The 26,538-nt window shown below is 39.5% G+C and overlaps 1 protein-coding gene across 2 annotated transcripts in view; it reads left to right on the forward strand.

Annotated features, from left to right (window-relative positions):
• The window catches only part of LETM1 (leucine zipper and EF-hand containing transmembrane protein 1), a 60,381-nt gene extending 40,186 nt beyond the window's left edge, over positions 1–20,195 (forward strand). The window contains exons 9-14 of one of the 2 annotated variants that reach the window (XM_039541945.1): positions 1,960–2,139; positions 2,801–2,956; positions 8,251–8,385; positions 9,115–9,305; positions 14,348–14,504; positions 18,806–20,195. In XM_039541945.1, the coding sequence (XP_039397879.1) occupies positions 1,960–2,139; positions 2,801–2,956; positions 8,251–8,385; positions 9,115–9,305; positions 14,348–14,504; positions 18,806–18,955 (969 nt within the window). In that variant the 3' untranslated portion in view covers positions 18,956–20,195. The remainder of the gene's footprint in view (positions 1–1,959; positions 2,140–2,800; positions 2,957–8,250; positions 8,386–9,114; positions 9,306–14,347; positions 14,505–18,805) is intronic. The other variant, XM_039541946.1, reaches the window with a different exon arrangement.
• The last annotated feature ends 6,343 nt before the right edge of the window (positions 20,196–26,538 follow it).

The raw sequence follows: 26,538 nt of genomic DNA on the forward strand, positions 1-26,538 counted from the left end.
GATTTGGAGAATAAAGTAATCTTATCCCAAATCCCTGAAAGTTGTGTTTTGGTTTCATTCTAATTATCTTGCCAGTATTTTCTCTTGCTCTGTACTCCTCATGGTGACCATTTGTTCCATAAACAAGACCTTAAAAGTCCCCAGGCTTTGAGATAGATATTTACTAAAGTCTGATCTACACTACCAAGTTATGTTGACCTAAATCCTGTTATGAACTTAGTTTTGCATATATCCACATCTGAATTTGTCTCCCACTGCCATAGGCACCCCATTACATTGACACAATAATATCGCCTCCCCAAATGACATAGGGCCAAAGTCAACCTACTTTGTCACTATAGTGCTAGTGTAGACCTCTGTAAACCTTAACAATCCTTCATCAGCTGTCCTACAGTGTCCCTGTCCCCACTATAATAGCTGCTCCAGTCACAATTTTGAATTCAGTTGCTTGGGGGTCACAGATATTGAAAGCCATATCTGTCTCATCCTGTCTCTTTCAGTAGAAGAGTTCTCATTTGAAAGTACAGGCAGTCCTTGACTTTACGACGTTCACCTTAAGATGAATGGTACTTACGACTTTTCTGAATTGACGCCCTGATTCGACTTACGACCGTTGGTTTTGACTTTACAACGCTCAGTCCCGCAATAGAGTGGATTGCGGTTCCAAGTTACATTTCAACTTGCAACGCAATTTTCAGGAACCAATTGCGTCATAAGTCCGAGGACTGCCTGTAATATTAAAGCCATTTCATTTCCAGGGTATACTGACAGTGGTAGCTATCATTCTGTCAGCTGACCATTACATCTTTAAGGCAGCCATATCTTTCCAAACACAATTACCTAAACACCGCATAGTTCTTGTACAGATTCACATTCATCTACCTGTTTTCCCTGATTGATAGCTTAATTTTTATAAAATTAACCTATTAAAGGTTTTAAGTCAATTGGTAAAGACTGATACAGTATTTATTTAAAGATTACATATTTCTTTTTAACAGACTTGTCGGTGCTGTTTCAAGGATGCGATTACAGAAATATTTATTCAGTTGCAGCTTTTACTACTTTGTTCCCACTGTTTTAGCAATGCTAGTCTTAACCATCTGTGTGTCCCACAACCATCTTTGTGTTTCTTCTGCACTGTCCCCTGTGCATGGAACTGCCTTCCTTCTAGGGTGACCAGATGAGAGGGAGAAAATATCGGGACACAATGGGCGGAGCAGCGAGGGGGGGCGGAGCAGAGTGCTGCTGGCAGAACGAAATATTGGGACAAATTGCGTCCAGACCAAAGATCAGTCGGGATGCGGGACAAACACCTAAATATCGGGACGGTCCCGATTTTACCAGGATGTCTGGTCACCCTACTTCCTTTAGATCCCTTCTAAAAGACTCCTTTCTTCCATGATACCACAAGAAATAGGCAAAATTTCAGACGGATAGGGCGAGGTGCAGACCAGTGTAGTTAATAGTCAAAATTAGCTTTAATTTATATTCCTATTGTGTCTATTTAGAGTGTAATCCCTCTTCCTCACCCTTCTGATGTTGCTTTTGACTTAGATTGTAAGTTCTTCAGTGCAAGGACTGCATCTTCCCGTGTGTATGGTCTACCATGTTGCGGGAGGTTACTGGGATAAAAGTTAACCTAAAAATATGCTCTGCCAAACATGTCTGTTTTGAGGGAATGGGTTTTCAAAACTTGTTTACAGTTTTGTTCTGAAAAAGATTCATATAGGGGACTGGAGAAAGGAATGACTTGCACAATGAGAATGAAAAGCTTTAACAATATCAAAGTAGAAAGGCTCTTTAGGTTTCTCAAAATAAACAGAATTCTCTCTGTGGGCTGCACTAGTAGTATATTTTTGTATTTGTTTGACAGTGTGTTCACTGAACTGTTAAGACCTCTGAGCTACATAATTCAAAATGTAGAAGTTTGTTCATGTGTCATCCTGCCAATCTGTTTAGGCCAAAGAGGCTCAAGTCAAAGCAGCAGAAGTCGAGGGCGAAAAAGTAGATAATAAAGCTAAGCTGGAAGCAACCCTTCAGGAAGAAGCAGCCATTAGAAAAGAAAATCAAGAAAAAGAGATGGAAAGAATGTCTGAAGCTGCTGAGAAAGCCAAAGAAATCCTTCAGGTTGCAGCAAGGGTAAGTGCAACTTCCAGCTGTTGAGAATTAATTGCATCAGTAGCGTGAACACTTAGCCCATTGTGGACTTCGTTGTGTTTCTTTTGGGATTTATAGTGCATCTATTCTGGGTTTTATCTGTAATCAAAAGGACGTCAAAATGCACATTTGAAAGATGTGGGGCATCTTTGGGAGGCAGAGGAAAAAGAAATATAGAGAACAATCCTGCAATCCAGGGGATTGACTAGATGACCTAAAATGTCATTTCCATCTGTTATGTTTGGTTCTGTTACTTAGAGGCAACAGGAGATATTTTTGTTTCTTTAAAGAGTTTCCAAATTTTTCTACCTAAAATATTCTTTGCAGTTGGATTTGCTAATATTTAACATTAAAAATTTTTGAATATACTTGATATAACACTGTTTGGCCTACTTGTCTATAGAAACTGAATGTTATTGTTGAATCAAGACATATCTTAAAGTATAATTTTATTGATATTTTCATGAAATGGGCTTAGACATTATAATTGAAGTTGGTCAATTTGTAACTGGCAGAGATGTTCATACTGCTTTTGTAGTGTCTTGGAACCTGTATCTAATTAAGCAGATGATTCTGAAAACAGAGAAACATGATGCTGTTTTGTATTAATGAATGTCTTTTTGAATGTGGTTTTGAAATTCAGAAAGAGATGGAGTCTGCAGTGGATCTTGAAGCAGCTGCTGTACATGTAAAGAAAAGCCAGATAGCTGTGGATACCGAACATGAACTGGCTAGTGTGGATTTGACACTGCATTCAGAGACCTTGAAAGATACAGCACCAGTGTTAGAAGGCATTAAGGTAAATTTTGGTATTAAAGGCTGGTTTTAAAAACAATGTTTGAAAAGTGTAAGCTGATCCAGTATAAAAATACCACTGTCTTTAGAGGGAACTGAATTTCCTCAACACAGTTCAGTGTTTGAGGAAAATCTTAGCAGACTTGCTTATTTTAGCTGTCTTACCTCCTGAAGAGAAATCCGTCTAGCCCCAAACCCTTAGATTGCCTGCATGCAAGGCCTAGGACAAAGAGAACTGCTAAGCCTGTCCACAATCTTAAAACGTTTCCGTTTTGTGCAGCTGATGTACCTAGTTCTGAGGTTGTTTGCAGTGGCTTTAGGAGTTTTAGACCGCTGCACTTCCATTTTTACTGCTTATTGTTTATATAATACCATTGGGCAGGAGTGTATGTATGGCAGTTTACAAAACAAGATAAAAATGGGTTTCTTTCTTGAAGAGCATAGTCAGAAGATGGAAGGCCTAACTTCTAGAATTAGGATGGTGGTTTAGGAGACGTCTTTGTTACAGTGATGTATGTATATTTTCAGGAACTCAATTATGTTTTTGGTTTTTTTTCTGTGTAGACTGGGTAACTGAGAGCAAGAATATGGCCCCTTGTCTCTATCATGGTGTAATTCCTAGCATTCTAATATTTTGTGCTGGAATCTTTTACATGTACAACAAACTCATTAATACAGGAATTAGCTGTGAGCTAAGTTTTGACCTAGTCAGGTTTCCTTACAGCCTGCAGGAAGAATAGAGCACTTTAAAATGTTACTAGCTTTACACAGCTGCCAAACAGTGTTGTAAGCGCTAAAAGGAAGAATGCTGGAATCATTATAAACTCACTTCTGCTTTCAGTGGGGCAAGCAGCTTCTGTTGGCAGGATTCAGTGCGATTATTGAACTTACCACTTTTCATTTAGATGATGGTCTAGTGATTTAGGGAGCTTGTCCAAATCAACTCTATTGAAATTCACCCAAGACTTATTTGAATTTGCCAGAATCTTTTTGAAGTGTCCCTCTCTCCACTCTTAAATCTTGGTCTCTAGCTTAGCTTCTTCTAAATTGCTACTTTGGACTCCATTTGTGGATCCCTTACATTTTAAAAATGTCCCTGGAGAAGTAAGTGTCTGTCCGTCCGTCCGTCCCCAACATTGTTTGACCATACTCGGTATTTTCCCATTTTAATAAGCTTTTCCTTTTTACTTTAACAGCTCAGTTTTCTAAAGAGATGAGTCTCATCATTGCATCCCTTGGCAAAGAATCAATTATAGCAAAACCTTTTAACTTGAGTAGGTGTGCACTCCTGATGCTACTTGTGATCAGTTCACCTGGTTGTGTCAAAGGAATTGTCCAGGTGAAGGGAAAAGATTCTCGGGATGTCCATTTTATTGTTTAGCTACTTAACACAGGATTTGAATAGCTGAAGTATAGTGTTATAAAATGACGGATGTGGGAGTTAGATGATGGTTGGTTCACTGTCCCCAAACATGCACAGGCCACAAGCATAGATATAAGTGCTTTGCTGGATCTTGGGCCTAATACACATATATTATGTTAAGAGAAGAATTTTACAAGCTTCTGAAAACCCAAACTGTTTCGTGGACGGAACTGAATTCATAAAGAGGAAAATAGGACCTTCTCCATCATGAATAACAATGCTATATGTTGTTTATTACATTATTATAATCTGAAATTATTGGAAATATACTACAGAGGGTTTTTTGTGGACCCCATCAATGTCACCTGTACTGTGATCTTGAAAATTGACATGCTAGGACACTGATTCAGCACACTAGACTAATCTCACTATCCTAGAACAAAATGGTGAACACGGCGCTTTCATTTCAGAGAACTCTCTAAAAAGATAACTATTACAACCCCAAAAACCTAGAATGTAATTTTATAATTTTTTTTAAAGGAGTTGTAGGGAAAAAGTCCTGAATTGATCCGGAAATGGCACCCAGAACACACACATGACTAGTTAATCCTTTTTTCATCTTGTTCAGTGTTTGTCAGATTTGCCCTGTAGAAAATCTTGTTTGAAAATGTGACACTGCTCTTCGCTTCAGGCATTCTATAAACTTTTTCCCTAAAAGCAATACAAATGTCACTTTCTAGACCAGGGGTAGGCAACCTATGGCACACGTGCCGCCTATAGCACACGAGCTGATTTTCAGTGGCACTCACACTGCCCAGGTCCTGGCCACCAGTCCGGGGGGCTCTGCATTTTAATGTAATTTTAAATGAAGCTTCTTAAATATTTTTAAAACCTTATTTATTTTACATACAATAGTTTAGTTATATATTATAGACTTATAGAAAGAGACCTTCTAAACACGTTAATCTATTACTGGCACACGAAACCTTAAATTATAGTGAATAAATGAAGATTCGGCACACCACTTCTGAAAGGTTGCCAACCCCTGTTCTAGACTATATATTCTCTATAGTTTGTACCCTTAATCCACCTGCCCCCCCCCCCCCCCCCGTACTTGTTGTTTTGAAGAATTCTTCATGAGCAGTTCTCTGAATAATGTTTTACATTTTTTAGCTTGTCGGATGATTAACATTTTGAGAACTAAATTATTCACAGTAGTAGTTTTTTGTGTATGTTTGTGTGCTTTTTGTAATTCAGTTTAGACTAGCATAGAGCATCTGCTTCATATATTATTTGCATTAAATTAGTGTTCATTCAAACAACTTACATTACTAGTTACTGTTTTCTTCCATGCTGCAAAGTTTGAAAAGTGGCAGTGGTACCTATGTATTAAGGTTAGGAACATGCTTTACATTTCTAATGTTAGAAATTTAATAGTTTGTATGCTGCTGTAGAAAATCAAATATTTTATGATGCTCAGTTTGGGTTTTCTACCATTTGTGGAAGTGTTTTCTGGAGTAAAATAATGTATATGGGCTTAGTCACGCACCTTAAATTTAACTTGTATTTGAATTTCTCTTAGTTCTTTTTTTGTTAATTATTGTAAAATTTACTGTTGTTCAGGAGATGTGATGATCAGATTTCTCTGAACACTAGTGCTCCTACAGATCAACCTCACTGCTAACTTTAAATTAATATTTTAAATATCAAATTGCCTTGTTAGGTAATCATCACTGCCTTAGTTAAATGAAAATAAGTAAGATTGTTGGAGTTATCCTGCTATTAATACGAAGAAATTATATAGTCACTTAAAAGGTACTGATTCAACCTCATCTGGAATACTCTGAACAATACTGCTTACTATACCATAGAAGTTCACTGTGACCTTGGAAAGGGGTGGTACTGGGCAACTAATATAATGCCCGGTTCCAACAATCTCGGCTGTGATATGAAGAAGGAGAAGCAAACTTAATTGGGTTTTGTTTCCTTGGAAGAGGCTTCAAGGTAACCCATATATTTAAAATGATACCCTTTTTCCCCTCGTGTGAAGAGTTTAAATGCTCTGAGATATATCTTTCTAAAATGGAAGCAAAGAAGAAACTGCAAAAATATTACATGTAAATATCAGTAAATATGTGGCAGAAACGAAGCATCTGTCCAAGGGAGACCAAGATTTGTTTCTGGAGTAGGAAAAGATTGTGAAGATGATGATGAAAATAATTTGAGAACTAAATCTGGTGTAGGAACCCAAAAAGAGTTGGCACATTTGGTCAGAGCCCTTTCCAGACAATTTTTTGGTAGGGGAAAAAGACATAGTGTTTTAGATGAGTAATGAGTAATTTTAGATACTTTCTGAAACAACTTAGTGGCTTCTTTTAAGCTGACTACTTTAACCTATAAAATAGAACATGCATGGATGAGTTTGTGCTAATCGATTGTCATTTTGTCTTAGCTCTTTTTTTAATTATGTTATAAATTTTAGAAACTACATTGAAAATGTGTAGGGAGATTGATGGTACCTGTAAATTAAGAGCCTGACACGAGGAAGGTTCTCACTGTTTGTGAGCTGATATCTGGTTATTTTGGGGGGTGGGGGTGTGAGAGAGAAACACTCTTTGATGTGATTCATGCAGTAAATGAGGTGTAAAATCAGTTACACAAGCATTGAAAACCCGGTGCTGGTTGATGTCTAAACAATGTGAATGTACACTGGCATACTTGATTTGTGGAATACTGAAAGTTTTCAATACCTTTGTGCAAACATGACTTTTCCAAAATAAACACACATAGTTAATAAAGAAGCATGTTTCACTGTCAGAAATGGAATAAGGTGTTAAATGGACCAGCAAAAGAGACTTTGATATATTTAATGGATGATGGCTTGCTTTTTTTTTCTTTAAGTACTGTTTGTTAAGTTGGGAATTGCAGCTATGGTGATCTGACAAAAAAGCAAAGCTTCTAGCCTGATCTTCTTGCAGATTTTGCAGAGAAAAGGTCAATTCCTCATGCTACTTCTCAGCAAATATATTCACCAAGAAGGGTCAGAGCTATCATTTAATTATTGGAAGAGTACATTATGATCTGTGTTCAGTGTTCATTTATCAGTGAACTGGGAAAGGATAGGTGATGAAGTGGAACAGGCACTTTCCCATGAAGCAACCTGGTGAAATGCTTTTTTCATAAGATGGGCAATTAGAGCTAAATGTCACAAATAATCGTAGCATTTTACAGTCTGTGCTACTTCTGTAGGCTAAAATGGTATTTACACAATTTTTTTTTCTTCTGGATTAATGCAAATGTGTTTGCTTATGTCTTTGTCTTTATTTTAATTTCCTGGCTCCAGCTAAAGAGATTACTAGCCTTTCTTAGTTCTGTTTGTTTGTGATGAGCCATTTTTTGAGTCCAGCTTCTGGTGTTCTCGTTTTGGGATAGCTGAAGATTAGGATTTTTTACTTTTGAGTATTATGTGTTTAAAAAGACACCAGTTTATAAATCAGATAACTGTCTTGAAATGTGTTACCTGCTAATTTTACAAATATTACCAAAGATTACTATAAATTTAAAAATTTTTTCAATTGATATGTGCATTTCAGAACTTTTCATACAGTCAGTTTAATTGTTTCTTTTGTCAGTCATTTCCTCTGTTTGTGTTCTTTCACACAGCAGCAGGTAGGGGAGAAACACTTTTTAAACAGTAGGGAAATATGGCTGTGAAAATCACAGAAATTACCACAGGGGCTAAGCAACAATTATACTAACAAAAACTATCTTTAATTCACTTTTTAAAAACATCCATGCACCAATCTCAAAATATCAGTCTATGTATTATACCTGCTCTGAAACCTAAAAGAATACAAACTCACACTGAATCAATTTTTTTTCCTGGAAGAAACCACAAATGTGTCCTATGCTTATTTGGATATTTCACTTTTTAGGGTGAGGAAATAACCAAGGAGGAGATTGACATGCTGAGTGATGCTTGCACCAAACTGAAGGAAAAGAAGAAATTGTTAACAAAAGAAAAGGAGGAGCTTGAGGAGCTAAAGGATGATGTTCAGGAATATAGTGAGGTAAAGAATGGGGTGGAGAAGGACTGTTTATATGATTGCTCTGTCCATACATATTCTTAGAAAAGCTAACCGTAAACTATTACAATTTGTTTTGTGTGCTGAGATAACCCAAATTGGAAATTGTTGGCCTACTTGCTCAGTTATTATGTGGTATGCTGGCATGCAGTAGCGTCAGATCCTCAGCTTGTGTAAGTTGTTAAAGTTCACTTGAAGTCAATGGAACTATGATAGGTTACATCAGCTGAGGATCTGGCCTCTGGTCTTTACTCCATGCTCACTGGGCTGACTGTGCTGCAGAGGCCGTGTGATATGGGAGGGGAATGGAGTGCCTCTTAGAATCAATAGGGAACAATTTCTCCAATCTGTAAAGTGGTGTTGGTGCTATCTGAAAGAAGTCCTGATCCAGTTGTACGACACTGGAAGGATGTGAGGTTGAAATCCTAGGATGGATGAAAAGGTTTTTAATTGGGAGGAGGGGAATGGTTGAGGATTTAGGACTATGTAAGGGACATGTAGAACTAGCCACAACATTAATGTCTAAAATTAACCTTCATTTTTAGTCTCTAAATTTCACTGTTCCCATGTGTCTGACAACAGCAATAACTGCTTCCTCTCCTGCTGCAACCTTTTTGATTTGCATATGACTCCTGCTTTTCTGTTAGACATTACTATATTTGTTGCAAATTTATCTTCTCATGAATGCTTTTTTTTCTTGAACATCTCCTCTAGGATTTGCAAGAGATAAAGGAGCTATCTAAAACAGGACAAGAGGATGTAGTGGAAGAGTCTAAAGCAAGCAAGCAGTTGACCAAAAGGGTGAACCGAATGATTGGACAAATTGGCAAAATTATTAATGAATTAGAGACAGACCAAAAGGTGGTGGATGGACAGTTGGACAGTGGTGCTAGTCCACCTATTGGGTAAGTGAATGATGGCACCACGCTTCCTTTTCAAAACACTCATTCACCGCCATCAGTCTGCATGGTAGTGACTGCAAAAATTGCATTGTGGGCTTCAATCTCAGTGTCTCAGTGATCTCCATCTCAAATCTGGTTAATATACAAATAAAAAGATTTTCTCCCCCAACTCCCAGTCCTGCAAATTCAGTCTGAGCTTTGAGAGTCAGGATGGGTTCTGTGGGACCTTGCCTTCCTGTGCTTGCTTAGTAAAGGTTCAGCAGGCCAAATCATGCCCTTAGTTACATTTGAGCAGAATACACCAAGATTTTATCTTGGCACACTTTCTGACTTCCAGACAGATTGCATAAACGTTTTATTATGCAGTGTAGCAGGGCAATGACTCTCCCGGCGGCGCCTCCTGCTAGTCGTCCAGGGAATTAGTTTGCCAGCCTCCAGAGCACCCTCTGCAGGCTGGTATCTCACCTTCCCGGACTCCAGTGCCCCTTCTCTCAGGGTTCTGCCTCCTGCACTACCCCACAGTCTTGCTGGGTCTCCCCTCCCTGGGGAACCCCCACTTCCCTGTCCCCACCTCGCCTCAGTCTTGGGCTACTGCTAGTCACCATCTAGCCCCCACTCACTGGGGAGGACTGCAGTGTTATTGCCACTCATCATCGGCATGGAGGGTTTGGACCTGCTGCCTTTGCCTACTCTTGGGCTGCCCTCTACAACCCCAGTACCTTTTCCGGCCTTTAGCAAGGTCTGCAGCCTGGGGGTTTTCCAGGCTGGAGCTCCCCAGCTCCTCTAGCCTTCCTCGAGCCCTGCTCCACTCTGGGTACCCTGCTCAGCTCCCAGTAGCCAGGCCCTTCCCTCTCAACAGCTAGAGAGAGACTGACTTAGCTTCAGCCTAGCAGCCCCTTTATAGGGCCAGCTGTGGCCTGATTTGGGGCGTGGCCCCAGCTGAGGCTACTTTCTCAGTTAGCCTAGGTTTTTCTCTCAGCCCCAGCCCTCTCCAAGGCTGCTTTTACCCCTCCAGGCAGGAGTGGGGTGACCATTTCGCTACATGCAGGTATGCTACAAAATTCAAACCTCAGACACTCATGCAGTTCTGATTTCAGTGGGAGTCTGTCTTCCTGCCCCTCCCTCAGCTTCAAAACTAAGGAACGTCACAGGTCTCTCAGATTAATATTGCAACCAGGCTGCAAAATCAAGATTGGGGCCTCATTCTGCTGCTTGGTGTAGAAATATAAAAGAGAGTCTGTGCCCCCAAACAGTTTACAGCCTAAATAGGGATGAGTATTACCCTTTTTATTAAGTCTTCACTCAATTCCTAGCTTAATCTAAATTATTTCAAGTTTTATTGTAAGATTAAGACAAACATGATTAAAGGTAGTTGTAGGGGAAATCCAGCTGGTGACCAGTCTTAGCTGACAAAGTATGGTGTATATATTTTAATCAGGGCTTGCTGTGTAATTGTACACTTCTATAAAACCATTCATTATATGCAAAGGTTTCTTATCTTGGAGGAATGTAAGAAATCAATTAATAGTTTGCCGAACTTTGTGGTTCCTCTAATATTTCTTATAAAAATGTATAGTCTAAACAATTAAACTGTTTTTACTATATAGTCAACTTTATATTACAGGAGCACAGAAGCTAGATTTTGTTATAGACATAGTGCTTGGAATTATTACCCATTATCGGCTTGATCCAGCTTCAGCTGAAATGGATGGAAGATCACTATTGACTTCAGTGGGAATTGGATCGGGGCCCTATGTATAAAGGATTCTTTTGCATGTTCTTGGAATATTTGTATATCTTTTCTTAACCTGATACTTTGAATGGTTGCTCTTCAGCATTCCCCTTGCCGCTTGGTTTAGAAGAAGCGAGTGTTGGCTCCATTGGGAAAAAGCTTTCTATACTGGATGTGAGATAATAGAATGATAGCCATCAATAAAAAGGAGCGAATATTGGCTCAGATGGGAAGAAATTTCCATGTGTTGGCATGAATTGTATTGACAGTACTTAACAGGCTTGGCAGGAGGCAAGAATTGTCCTTGTAGGTTTACCAGGTTCAGAAATACCTCAAGATTCTTGCTCCTTTGTCAGTGGAAATTAAGTGAATTACTAGGTTAAATGTTGGAGCAATGTATGTATGCTCTTTGTGTAGAAGTGTAAATGGGTTGACCATTATTTATGACCATTACAATGGGCAACTACCACTGTGTATTTGAGTTTTAATGTAAGCTCGGTAACCCAGTATATCTTTAAACTTCCAAGCGAGACCCCCCCCCCCCCCCCCACTCAGGCCTTAATTTATGCAGTGTATAAGTGTATATTTTTCCTTGCTGTTGGTCAGGCTTTGGAACAGTCAGTCTCCCTTTTTCTGGCTCTTGGGTTAATATTCTGTTTTGTCTTAGCTGAATTTCCAAGTTATTGCAAGGAAATGTTTGGTTACTTCTGGGTTCTATGCCTCACGTAATGATTGCCAGATGCATCATGTTTAAAAGTGGCTTAAGGAAAACCGATGAAGCTTTATACATGGATAAATGTTTGTGGCCTCTCCTTCCTTTCAATTCAAGTGACTTTTACCATTTTAGTCTGGTCACTACAATGACCTTCATAGCCTCAGGATTGTCATGGCATCAGCAAAAGTCCAGGAATTTTTAATGATGGTCCAGAGAAACATCCTCCCCATTCTGAAAAATCAGTCTGTGGCCAAAAACCTGAGGTTAGGGATATGGAGATAAAACCATACTAATAAAAAACCTTTATTAAAAGGATTGTTGGTTTTATCTTCTCTATCTCTGTGTGACCTGGGTTGGAAGGTGTAAACTAGGGCTGTCAATTAATCACAGTTAATTCGTGCGATTAACTCAGAAAAAATCACGATTAATCATAGTTTTAATTGCACTGTTAAAGAATAGAATACCAATTTAAATTTATTAAATATTTTTGGATGTTTTTCAAATGTATTGATTTCAATTACAACACAGAATACTAAGTGTACCCTGCTCACATTATTTTTGCTTACAGATATTTGCATTGTAAAAATGAGAAACAAAAGAAAGTATTTTTTCAATTCACCTCATACAAGTACTGTAGTGAAATCTCTTTATTGTGAAAGTATAACTTACAAATGTAGATATTTTGTTTTGTTTGTTACATAACAGCATTCAAAAACAAAACACTGCAAAACTTCAGAGCCAACAAGTCCAATCAGTCCTACTTCTTGTTCAGCCAATCGCAAGGACAAACAAGTTTCTTTACATTTATGGGAGATAATGCTGCCCACTTCTTATTTACAGTGTCACCAGAAAGTTAGAACAAGCTTTCACATGGGAATTTGGTAGCTGGCATTGCAAGGTATTTATGTGGCAGATATGCTAGACATTCATATGCCCCTTCAGGCTTCAGCCACCATTCCAGAGGACATGCTTCCATGCTGATGATGCTCGTTTAAAAAAAAAAAAAAAAGTTTATTAAATTTCTGACTGACCCCTTGAGGGAGAATTGTATGTCTCTGCATGTAATCAGAGCCCAATCTGCCATATATTTCATGTTATAGCAGTCTCAGATGATGACTCACCACATGTTGTTCATTTTAAGAAAACCTTTGCTGGAGATTTGACAAAACATAAAGATACCAATGTGAGACTTCTAAAGATAACTACAGGACCTGGCCCAAGGATTTTAAGAATCTGAAGTGCCTTCCAAAATCTGAGAGGGAACTCGAACCACCAAAAAAGAAAATCATCTTCCTGCTGGTGGCATCTGACTCAGATGATGAAAATGCATTCGTCGGTCCACACTGCTTTGGATTGTTGTTGAGCAGAACTCGTCATTAGCATGGATGACCTCTGGACTGTTGGTTGAAGCATGAAGGGACACATGAATCTTTAGTGCATCTGGCATGTAAATACCTTGCAATGCCAGCTATAACAGTGTCATGTGAATGCCTGTTCTCACTTTCAGGTGACATTGTGAACAAGAAGCGGGCAGCATTATCGCCTCCAAATGTAAACAAACTTGTTTGTCTGGGCGATTGGCTGAAAAAGAAATAGGACTGAGTGGACTTGCAGGCTCTACAGTTTAACATTTTATTTTATTTTTGAATGCAAGTTTTTTTGTACATAATTCTACATTTGTAAGTTCAACTTTCATGATAGAGATTGCACTATAGTACCTGTATTAAGTGAATTGAAAAATACTTTTTTGTTTTTACAGTACAAAAATAAAATATAAAGTGAGCACTGTACACTTTGTATTCTGTGTTGTAATTGAAATCAATATATTTGAAAATGTAAAAAAATCCAAAATATTTTTGTTTAAAAAAATTGCGCAATTAATCGCACTGTTAATCATGCGATTAATTTTTTTAATTGACAGCCCTAGTGTAAACCACTTCATGAGGGCAAGCAGAGGCTTTAACCTACAAAGAGTAGATATCAAAGCAACATGTTGCCACTAGGCAGACTTCAGAAGCAGGGAGACAGTTTCTGAAATCTGCTTAGGAGTAGTATGGAGTTCAGCCTTTACGTTTTGTAGAAGGGTTTGTTCCTTCCATGTGTGAGGAAATTAAATCCAACAGGGCGTGTATGTGTATGCTGTTACAAGAACATATTCCTCAATTCTTGCCTTCCCAGGATTTGTTCAAGTGGGTTCTCTTGCATGCTTTCCTCTCTCTGTCCTCCAGACATACTCACTCTTTCATAAATCTTATGATTTTCACATGCTGATTTGCACAAATACAAGAAGCCACTGATAACTGAAATATAATTTGGTAAAGTTTGTGTGCTACTCAGACCTAAAGACCTTTGCCCTATTCATTCAGGGGACACTACCCTGCCTCAGTCATCCTGCTGGACTCAAGAAGTTGGTCTACAGAAAATAAAGACCTACCTAAAGAACTCAAATAATTGATAAATAATTCACTTTTGCTTTTTTGTTTTCAGTTCTTGATCAGGCTATAAACCTTTTGTTCAATATAAAATACCATTACATGTCTTTAATATCCTTTTCTCTTCCTTCTTTACTTCTTTGTAGTAACTGTTTGCTGTATACAGATTGTGTTTCCCCTTTAGGGAGAATCTCATCAGTATCAACGAGCTTATTAGTGTGATGAAACAAATCCAGAAGTTTCCAGAGAACAAACTGAATAGGATTGCTGAGGCATTAGATGAAAACCAGGACGGCAAGATTGATATAGATGATGTTGCCAAGGTGAGTCTGCAGAGCAGTTTAATGAAATAAAACAGGTATTACAAACTTACAGAACTGCTGAGTTAGGCTACATTTTACGATTTTCACTTAATTTCATATTGTTGTCTTTGCCCAAATCTTTATTTTGATTTAGAATATCTGAATGATAGATCAGTCTTTTATGTTTGTGTTTTTAATGCTTATTACCCACTGCTAAATTAATGGAGACTTTTTTTACCACTAGTTTGGGGGATGTATTCATGATTTTCCCCCCATATCCAACATTCACCTCTTCATCCCTAAACCAAAAGGTTCTCTTTCCTAATAAAAACCACATCTGTGGCTCTTACCCTCCCCTCCACAGATGATCATATAATCTGGGATACCTTTTGGTGGCACTCCCCATCTGTCCTACTACCCAGCCAACTGGACAGCTTGTTTTTTTTTTGTTTTTTTTTTAATTAAAGCCTTATGCTAGATATTTATAAATTTATGAGTTTATGCACAGTGCTTTGGCATATGAAAATGTGGTTTAAAATAGTATTTGAGGAGGCAATTGGGAAGGGGGCAGTATTTGTTCCCTTCTCTTAAAAAAAGTGCTGTGGGATTTTTAATGAATACAAACAGTTAAGACTGGTGTCATAGGTCTCACCCCCACTCTGAACTTTAGGGTACAGATGTGGGGACCTGCATGGACACTTCTAAGCTTAATTACCAGCTTAGATCTAGTATCGCTGCCACCATCCAGAATTCTCAGTGTCTGGATCACTCCCTTCCCCCCCAAAACCTTCCCCTCCCTCGGTAGCCTTGAGAGACTCCTTCTCCAATTCCCTGGTGAGTCCAGATCCAATCCCTTGGATCTTAACACAATGAGAATTTAACCATCCCCCCCTTCTTTCCCCCACCAATTCCTGGTGAGTCCAGATCCAATCCCCTTGGATCTTAACACAAGGAGAATTTAACCATCCCCCCCTTTTTCCCCCCACCAATTCCTGGTGAGTCCAGATCCAATCCCCTTGGATCTTAACACAAGGAGAATTTAACCATCCCCCCCCTTCTTTCCCCCACCAATTCCTGGTGAGTCCAGATCCAATCCCCTTGGATCTTAAAAAGGAAAAATCAATCAGGTTCTTAAAAAGAAGGCTTTTAATTAAAGAAAAGAAAGGTAAAAGAAAGAAAAGAAAAACAAACTCTGGGAGACAGCATATCAGCTAATCTCACAGACAATAACTTGAAAACACAGGATGTTCCACTGGGCAAAAATCTTAATACACACAAGAATACCCAAATTTGAAAATTCCCTTAATTTGCACCAAGACAAGTACAAAAGAAAATAAACATAAACCTATTTATTCCTTTCTAAAACTTACTACTCTGATAAGAGGCTGGTTCCTTGATCTTTTTCACTCCGGCTGAAACTGAAATCTCTAAACAAAAGAAACTTCCCTCCTTCCTTTTGAAACATCTTGTTCCCCCATTGGTTCCTCTGGTCAGGTGTCAGCTAGGCTAGGTGAACTTCTTAACCCTTTACAGGTAAAAGAAGTATTAACCCTTAGCTATCTGTTTATGACACAAACAGTTAAGACTGGTAGTAGCCAAAATTCTTCCCTACTGTATCTAGAATACTAAACCATACAAACATGTAAGAGAGATGCTTCATTATGCTCTGCATTCTTAAGCCTAGAGCACACCAGGCCATCAGTTGTCCTGAGAAGGGAGCTGTTTGTCTCTGAAGCGCCTCTGCTGTTGAGCTACAGAATCTCTTCAGTTTTGAAGCTTTTAATCCTGTGGAGTTTAGGAGTTGTGTAGTAACAGAATTTCAGGGACCCCAATAATCTGAACACCCTCCTCCCCTCTGTTGCTTTTAGATGCGCATCATGCCTGCTTCCTGGATAGTGCACTTTGGATATTCTGGGTTGCACTGTAAATATTATCCATTTCCTCTCCTTCTAGCTGTCGTGTTCCATTTTTTAATCCCTTCCCACAGTTTTCCTGGCTCTCTCCTGCTGTTCTCCTTTTGTTGCTTCAATGAAGTGGAAGCAGCTCTAGGAATGTACTGAAACCCATGTTAAACTTTTAGATTGGTTAATTTGAAAGTCATTTTTTTCATTTTTTCCTCTTTAGTAAAAGGCTTTTAATTTTTTTTATTTTTTATTTTTTTAATTCCTTCATGGTGGCTCTGAGCTGTTATTGCATTGAATTATATTTATCAAGTCAAATAAGACTAAAAGCCAAATCCTTTCCTGATGTAATTCCATTAACTTTAGAGACTTTGGTGGTTATAGAAAAGATGAAGTTGTCCTTAAATCTCTGAACTAAAATCACCATTATGGAGTTTTATAGTATTTTGTACAAGGATCACTAACTTACTTCCTTTGTCTTCAAAAAGATTGAAAACCCTTTAATTTTTTTATTGAATTTGTTTTTTTGCTCTGCATTTTGTTTGCCCGGGCTTTAGGATTGTATGTTTATTAAAAGTGTTTATCTGTGATAATACTGTTTTTTTGTTTGTTTTTAATATGTCGAATTTTATTTTTAAAAAATCTACTTCAGAAAAACTACAGATCCTGGAATGAGCTATTTTTCTTTCTTTTTTTTTTAAATTAAATTAGTGAGGGTTTTTAAAAATTATGTTGTCACATTATTTTCCCCATGCTTTCAGGTGATTAAAACTTTTTTAATTAGTAATTTATTTTAAAACCTAATATTCTTCTTAACTTGGTAATGCTCTTTGATTTTACTCAAGGGGAAGATGTTAAGTGTCTTAAAACATTTCTGACATATATGGTCGTATTTGAGACACCATCATTATTTGAGTCTGTTTGAGACAACTGTATTTTAGCTGTTGGTAAATGTTGATTTTTACAGAGGTGACCACTCTCAACTCCTGTAGGATACAACCTGTTTTTAAATTTTGGTAAAAGCACGTCCACATAAAGCAGAGGTATCAAACTCATTTAGCCGACAAAAGCTGAATTTAACTTACTGTCTGTGGGCCAGGGTATAAATGTAGGACTATGTACTATCTTCAGTCCATGGCAGATTTCCCACTTTCCTTCATTTGGAGGTTTGCACGAAGATCAAGTGCAGAAAGTGGCCTTTTTGTACTAATGAATATTGCGTCTGCTTTATCACTGCATTACAGGTTCACACCAGTGTGATTCCATTGGTTTACAGCTAATAACACAATAATAAATCAGTTAATTAGTTATGAACATTTTGTATTATTTGCTTAGTACTTTTTTGTTGCATCGAGCATCATTCAGTGCGGGGGCAGGAAAAAGTCAGCTTTAGAGAAACCAGTACTTCTGCCTTTTGTTTCTCTTCCTGCCCTTTCCTCCTGTTCTTCTATCTTAATTTCCTTTTCTCCAGCAACTTTCAGTTCCCACCTCCCTGTGTCCTTCAGTTCCAGCCACTAAAATGAACAGCAATGAAATATTTCATGCAGATTTTAAATGTTGTCGTTATTGGAATTTCAGCTAATATCTCAATGAGATAATGGGCGATGGAAGAGTTCAAACCTGAATCATCTTTTTAGGTTGCCTGCAGCCTAAGGAAGATACCACTGCATGAGGTTTACTCTCAGTTCATGTTTGGAAGGCTTTCTTCACAATCAGGAAGGCCTACTAAAATTTTAAAAAATGAAAATTCAGAATATGAATGTCATGTGGCCTGGCCACATAGTTATACAAAGCAGCCTAGATGCATGACACTGCTGCTCAAAGGGTCAGATTTACTCTAGGTTTATGTAATGTAGAGAGGGCAATTAGTTGTAGCTTAAACACCTTGAGGGACAAGCTTTTGTGACTCTGGCCCTTAATGTTTGCATGCATGTCCATAGCAAAAAGAACTTGACGAGGACAGTTCATTAGGAGCTGAGCTTAGATCTTCAGCCACTTTACGAGAGTCATCAAAAAGCCACTGGATTTTAATAATTTTTAAAAATATTGCAAAACTGGATTATAGTATATGATCACATGCAACCAACAGAATAACAGGGGTGGGGAGGGAGAGAGCTCAGTGGTTTGAGCATTGGCCTGCTAAACCCAGTGTTGTGAGTTCAGCCCTTGAGGGGGCTACTTAGAGATCTGGGGCAAAATCAGTACTTGATCCTGCTAGTGAAGGGCAGGGGTCTGGTCTCAATGAACTTTCAGGGTCCCTTCCAGTTCTACAAGATAGGTATATCTCCATATATTAACTTTGTTTTGCTTAGACCTATGAGAGAGAGCTATTTCTTGCCTAATTAGATTAAGGGTGTCAGAATACTTTACCTATGTGAAAATTAATGTTTTCGTGGATTTCCTTTTTTTATATTCATGTAGGTGGTAGAATTAATTGACAAAGAAGACATTGATATCTCAACAAGTCAGGTTGCTGAGATTATGGCACTGCTTCAAAAAGAAGAGAAACTGGAAGAAAAAGAGAAGGCGAAAGAAAAGGTTGAGAAAGAAGCTGTGGAAGTGAAGAATTAAACTTCACAATCTGAAGTAAAGTCCAGTTTAACCAATACAGCTTACCTTCCTGTGTACTAAAGCCTCTGTGTGTGTGTATATATATCTATCTCAGTTGAGCTTCTGTGATGATGAAAAATGTTAGCACTTTGTCTGCTAAATGAGTTTGCTGGTGGCAGATCAAAGATGTGTTTTGTGGAATATGGAATCAAATAATTTCTATTATCAAGCAAGTGATTTTTACCATCATTCATGCAGATGAAAACAATAAGATTCTTTAAGAACGTGTTCTTTGCTGTGGAATCACGTATTTGCAGTCATCACTATGGTGTAGAGAATCACTAAACTTGCTAGTTTCCAAAACATTAGTATAAATAGTGTATCTATCATGGAATAATGTGTGTGAATGTCATTTATTTCCTTGCATTATGTAAACATCTGATCAGCAGCCGTTAAACAAGGTCCAACATTGTTGTTCTGCTTCCTCCTTGAGCTTTTTGCATAGTTTCATATAAATTTTTCCTTCCATCAAAATATTTCATTTTCCCTTGATACACTACTGAAGGGGCTGTGGCATCAATAGTAAGTGTTTAGATTATTTAATTTTTCTGAGCTTCATATCTGCTAAACTGTTGCTTTGCTAATACAGAATGTCACATACTCTGATCTCGTGTGTTAAATCAACTGTTTTATCTGTCACTTTTTTATGAAGGGAAAATTCAGTGGAACTGAAACCTCCAATGAAGAATGATTTTTTTTTTATGGGTGCCTTAAGCTTATTGTGATTGAAAAGTGGGAGTGGTTACTTCTAAGACAGTTCTCATAATTCCATATGAATTATTAAAGCATTGGGGAAATAGGAACCTTTAACATGCTTTCAAAATGTGTTCTGACACATAAATGGGAGAGTGCATATTTAAATAGCTAAAGTAATTAGAAGGGGAAAATGTCAATGGTGGTATTTTTACATATATTTTTAAAACTTGCAGTTATAAAAAAATGTTTGTTCTTATCTTCCTGAATCCTGTATACAACATAACAGGCGTTTTTACCTCTGGATTTTTCATCTCAGGTATGAAATCACTAACCATGTGACAGTCAGAAAACATTACGTAAATCTGTTCATCTCATTGCCTTGCTTACTGCAGTGTTACCAAATATCTGGTATAAACAATGTTTTAAGTACATGGTTTGCTTTCTGGTTAACTGGTTATTTTATTCAGTTTCTTCTCTAAGTAATAAATTAAATATTAGCAACTAATGGATCTGGATTTACTACGCCATGTCTTTTTTTTTTTTTTTAATGAAGATTTAAAACACATACTAAAATTGTCAGTATTTATTAATTTATTTTCTGAGCAGTCTAAATTAAGAAACAAGGGGAAAATTTCAGATTTTATTTGCCAAGGAATACTAATATTATGACTTTCACCAGTGTTCTTTTCATTTTGCATCCAGTAGTTCATAGTCTCAAATTTTTGTAATTATCAGATTAATGCATGTTAAACATGCTGCTGTAGAATGCTGTACATGGAAGAGAATGGAGTCTATACGTTTTTTGCTATAGTAAAAATTATGTACTGTCTCAAAAGTTTTGACTCCCAAACACAATGCAGTGTAATTCTTTGGGGGTTTTTTATGTTAAATCTGAATTAGAATGACAAAAATGTTTCTAGGGACATGGGACTGATATAGCTACAACTACACTGAAAACCAAAATGTTGTTAGAAACTCCTTCAAGTTAGTGGAACAAAATATAGTTTGGGCATTCTCATGGCTTGCATGGTGGACCATTATATTTATTGAATTGCTTCTTGTACATTTTGCTGTGGTAATGTACAGTTTGTTAGCTAATTTTAGAAGCAGAGTAAAAATGTTTAGTTCACAGCTGTAGAACATTTTTTTCAGTTCGTAAACTATACAGTTTGTAAAGAAAGATGCTTACAATGGGTAATGTGACTGATCCTCCTGAGAAGCACTATAATTGCATCTTACTGAGTAAACTGATTTCCACCTGTGGACAGGTTGAAATTACAAAGTAATATGATCTTTGCGATTCTTTTACTGTATTTTTTTAAATGGATGGGCATATCTGCTTTCCTGAAAGTAAGGGTAAGGTATAGATTCTGGCAAGAAGTCAGTTTCAAGATGTGTATTTATAACTTGACTAACCTTCAAGGCTAAAACTTGCCCAGTATTCTGTACCATGGGCTGTACTTATCAAGGCATTGAGACACATTTGTCCCTGGTAAGTTTGGTTGTGCCTTTTGTTGATTTGAAATATTAGATAGAGTGAACGAGAGAGGAGATCTAAAGTAGGTGATGGATGTTTTTAAACAACATCCTTATTAAATTCATTCTGATACATTTATGGCTAAAAGTTTTTGCTCTTGGACTCACCTGAAAAATGATATATTGAGATACTTGAATCAGTTAATTTAAAAGCACTGCTTTCAATAATCAGTGTTAATTTCCCCTGTCATCTAAAGAGATTTAAATAAATCATGTATAAATCAGCATTAGCTAAATGTGTTAGTTTATTTTGAAAAATATTGCAAATCCAAGATATGTGGCCTAGAATTCATAATAACGTGTGCTATCTGCCATTTTATATAGTAGGTGGGCAAACCCATGACTAGCTAGACTTATTGCATGTTCTGCGGGTCTCAAAAATATTTGGCAGGCTTCTGTTAATCACCAAGGGCCCCAAATCCAAAACCCGTCCTTGAGTAGTTTTATGGAAGTCTTTAAAACTACACAGGTTAATGGGTGTGGGGGTTTGGCAGGATTGGGCTTCAAATCAAGAGCTTTACTGCTTTTTATCTAGACCAAAAGAATAAATAAATCAAAGTTAAAATACTTCAGGAGGGATTGATGGTTTTCAGATGTACAGTAGCTGGTCATAGAACTTACTCATAGAACTATTTAATCAGTAGGTCTAAATATTTTAAATAAATATTTAAATATTTTGTTTAAATTTATTGAAAGGTTGTATGATATTTGAATGAGCTTATGAGTTACACAAGCTGATTCTTCAAAATTATAGTTAGGCAAGCAATAACATCATTGTTATCACATTGTTTCAAGTTCAGGTAAAGATCTGATGTGATAAACAATTTAGGAAAAAAATTACATATGAATCTTTATTACTTATGGCTTACCAAAAAATTCCAGTTTGGCAACAGAGTTACTGAAATAGAGCAAAGTAGTGTGTCCTTTACCTTCTGCCTGTGACATAATTAGGTACTTTTGTAACTTAATCATATTTCATCCATTAAACAGTTCTTTCCAGCTCATGTTTTTTCAAATGCCCACTTTCACTCAGCTCTTCACCAGCAATCACATGCTGTTGTTTGTGCTGTATAAGTAAATCTGTCTGTCTGCCAGCTAGGTACCAGAAGGTTAATTTTATGGAGCACTTGTCATCTTTAAAAGATACTAATATTAACTGTTTTTCTGTTTGAGTGCCACATCCAAATTTTAGTGAAGGTAATGGGAGTTTTTCCATTGAGTTCAGTAGGAATTGGATCCGACCTGAAAAAGGCAGTTTTTTTTGTTTTTTATTTTACCTCATTTGTTTTGATGTGTACATTACAACCTACCAAAATACATTAAAGAAATTCATAAAGCGCTATAAACTTGAACTAATATCTTTTAAAAAGGATTTGGAAAAAAAAAAGCAACATCTTAAATGCTAACAGGATACATGAATAACCTTCATTTACAGACCAGTGGTCTGAAAGCTTTTTGTTTCCCAAGACCTGAGTTTGAGATTCGTTGTTTTTCTTGTAAGAATAGATGACATCACTAATTCCTGAAGTGTGCAGGAAGCTGCATTCATGTAGGAGAAACACAGAACATTAAACTTGGGTCTTGACATATAAATGCTTTTCAAATATCTTTGCTTAGAATGTATAGCTAGGGCCTTCCATCCTGCAAAGAGAAATGTGTGGGCAGACCCATGCCTCAATACAGAGCTGTGTGGATTTCATTGGGGCTGTATGCAGGCATTGATCTCTTTGCCTTAAATGGTAAGCTTTGTGAAAGGGACTGACTCTTCTGATTTGTGCAGTTTGGAATACTGCATGTAATTTATATATCTCTAAACATATGTGCTGCTAGTGACTTAAGCTTTTAGATATTTTAGTATGTATTTTTAAAGCACTTGTTTACTTTGAACTTGAGATTTATTTCAAATTATTCAGTATATTTTTAATTTTAAAGAAGTCCATATTTAATTCTACTTTTTGAGATTTCTTGTTGCAGTTTAAGGAGTTCAGCCCATGTTATAACACTGTCTAAAAGGTTACTTGCTATCTGTGCTCTGAGCATACTGGTCCTAAACTTGCCACAGTACAATATAAAGGTGTTTTGGGGAAGTTTATTAAAATGTGTAATGTCTTCAGTTTTAATAAACTTGTAATATTTTTACACCAGAGATGTTGCTTCTTTTTATATGACTTGACTGTTATTTATTGCTGCTTAGATGAGTTACCAGCCACAGGTCTGATAAATGGTGGATTGTAACAGGGCGGTGCCCCCGGTCGCGGTCCCGTCTGTCGGGTCCCCGCGTCTCCTCGGCAGGTCCCTCGGTCGGCCCCGGCAGGCCCCGGCCCTCCCTGGCCCCCCGCCCCCTCCCCCCCCCCCTCTATCTACATCTGGTCTCTCTCCCTCTCCCCCCTCCCCCCCCCTACTCCCCTTGCGCTAGTAGTAGGCTGGCTGTCAGTCAGTGGTCTGCCCCCACCCTGGGGCAGACTGCAGCCCTGCCCACTCATCACAGGCAAAGGGGGGACTGCTCTGGCTGTTACCCCCCGCTGCCCCCCTGCCCTCCCCCCCCCCAGTACCCCCCCCTGCACTGCCTGGGCCGCTGCTGGGGGCTGGGCTGGGGCTCCCCTGCTCTCCTCCTATTCCCCAGCCCCAGCTCTCCTCAGTACCTCTGTGTCTTAAGCCCTAAGCAGCCAGGCCTCTCTCTCTAAAAGCAGAGAAGAGACTCTCTCTGCTCTCTGGCTTTCCTGCTTCTCTGGCCCCCCTGCTCCTCAGTTTGGGGTGTGGCTCCCAGCTGCAGCCTTCCTAATCAGCTCAGCAGCTGTCAGCCATTTTTTTAAACCCTTAAACCCCCCAGGCAGTCCACCCTGCTACACAGATCCAGGATTACAAATACAGGATGAAAGAGGGCAGATAAAATACTAAGGTCTAAAATACTGGGTTTTTCGAGTGCTTGCTCATGTCCATTCCATATTAGGTGTGTGCGCTCTGCGTGCACTGCTGCCGGAGATTTTTTCCCCCAGTGGTATCCATAGGGCCGGCTCTAGCACCCATTGGAGGCCCACGCTCATGCGCCGGTATAAGAGGCGCTGCTGGCCCTGCACCCATCTAGTTCCCTCTTACTCCAATAACAGTTGCTGGAACAGTCTTCTCTCTTGCTTTAGCAGTGGGTGTTTGGTGGTGTAGTGGGTTTTTTTGTTTGTTTTTGTTTTGTTACATTGTTGTAAATAGTTGTTAGTCCCCTTCAGGGATGTTGTTCCCAAGACAGGGCATGCCCAGTCCCCAGGTTTCAAGCCATGTGCTGCATGCACTAAACCCATGCCCATGAGTGATCCCCACTCCAGCTGTTTGTTTAAAAGTGCCTGGGGGAGTCTCATGTGAAAGATAAGTGCAGGGTCTGTCAGAGTTTCAGATCCTGCACTCAAAAAGAGGGGTATCAGGTTGAAAGCCCTGCTTGTGGAAGACATGTTTACACTGGCCTCCGAGCTAAGTCGATTGGACTCTGCGTCGAGCAGAGGGACCCTCTTTGCACTGATGTTCATCTCCGGTACTGGGAAAGTGGCACAAGAAGTGTACCCAAGGAGAACCTGGGGAGTGAGATGCGACCTGCTTCGGGCCACTCACCATCCACTTAACAGGTGTATGGTTGTGGAGGCTACACTGCCCATGGTACCCATTCCCACCAGGGACATACCCCATACTCCTGGGACTAGCAGAGGCACGGCACACCTGAGGAACCTTCCATGCCGGAAGTCTTTCAGGCTGCCAGGGATCTAATGGCCCGACTGATTCCTCCCACACTGGAGGACCGTCAGCCTGCCATTGAGGAGCCACCTAAGACAGCTGCATCGTGGGGGAAGCCTGTGCTGGGCCCCCGATGGTGGTCCCCAGCCCATCACTGATCTCATTTCCCAGCAGGTCGCTGGCATCAAGATGCTGGTCTCCAGCAGGCTGTCACCAGTTGCCATTGCCTAGACGCCAGTCGCCCCAGTAAAGGCACCGATCGCCTGACCCCAGGCATTCGTTACCCGAGATCCAATGCCAGTCTCTGGCTAGTTGGCACTGGTCGTCTGAGGTCCAGCACTGGACACCGGAGTCCTGGCACCAGACAACAGCTCCCCATAGTCGTTCACCAGTACTGAGGCCTCGCCCTTCTGGTCTTTGTATGAGGGATCCTCGACTGACTCAGAGAGGGAGTCAGCACCCTCGCGAAAGAGGCACCATCACCCAATACACCAGGCCGATGTCGGTGCCGGTCCATTGACGGTCCCATGGTCTCCAGGGAAGTGGCCAGTCCAGTGGCAGTACTGGAACCCTGGTGGTACTGGGACAGTTTTCACACATCCCATCTGTGGTGACCTCTGAGCAATGGGCTACAACCCTGTCCCAGCTGGTACCAGAATCAGACTATGGTACCAAAACTCCCACGGCAGCCACAGTTGAGAGGGCCCCAGGGGAGGCTGAGGACCTGGCCCCTTCTCCTCCATGCTTCCTGATGACCTTTGAGCCCACCAAGAGCTCCTCAAGAAGATGGCTGCCAACCTGGGCCTGGAAGGCAGAGGAGCTCAGAGTCAACAGACCCCATTTTTGATGTTCTGGTGTCTACAGCTCCTGCCAAGATGGTGCTGCCTATGCATCGGGGGTACTTAAACTGGTAAAGGTGCTTTGGCAGACTCCCTCATTTCTGCCCCTAACCTCTACGAGGACAGAAAAGAAGTATTACGTGCCGGCAAAACAGTTTGAATACATGTACTCCCATCTGCCCACGGGCTCTCTGGTGGTCGCCACGGCCAATGAGGGAGATAGGCAGGGCCAGGCCAGGCCAGTGCTACCCCAAAGAATAAAGAGGCAAAGTGCTTAGACCTTTTTGGTAGAAAAGTTTATTCTACTGTAAGCCTCCAACTCCACATCACGAACCAGCAGGTACTGCTGGGCGATATGATTTTGGTGTTGGGATTCCTTGGCCCGATTTTAAAAACTCCCTGGCCCAAGACATGTGGCAGGAATTCTCAACCATCTTGAAGGAAGGAAAGATGGTGGCCAGAACCTCCCTCCAAGCTGCCTTAGATGCAGTGGACTTGGCAGCCAAGTTGCTGGCGTTGGCAGTCACTATGAGGCGCGGTTCATGGCTGCAGTCTTTGGGGCTGTTGCCGGAGGTGCGGCAGTTGGAGCAGGACCTTCTATTAAAAGGGTCCTCACTGTTCTCGGACCAGATGGATGTAAAGCTGCATGGCCTTAAAGACTCCAGAGCCATGTTGCAGTCCCTGGGCCTCTGTACACTGGCAGCCTTGAGAAAACACCTCAGGCCTCAACACCAGTTTCAGGAGAGCTGTGCTGCA

The sequence above is a fragment of the Mauremys reevesii genome, linkage group 5 (genome assembly GCF_016161935.1).
Source record: "Mauremys reevesii isolate NIE-2019 linkage group 5, ASM1616193v1, whole genome shotgun sequence".
Taxonomy (NCBI): Eukaryota; Metazoa; Chordata; order Testudines; family Geoemydidae; genus Mauremys; species Mauremys reevesii.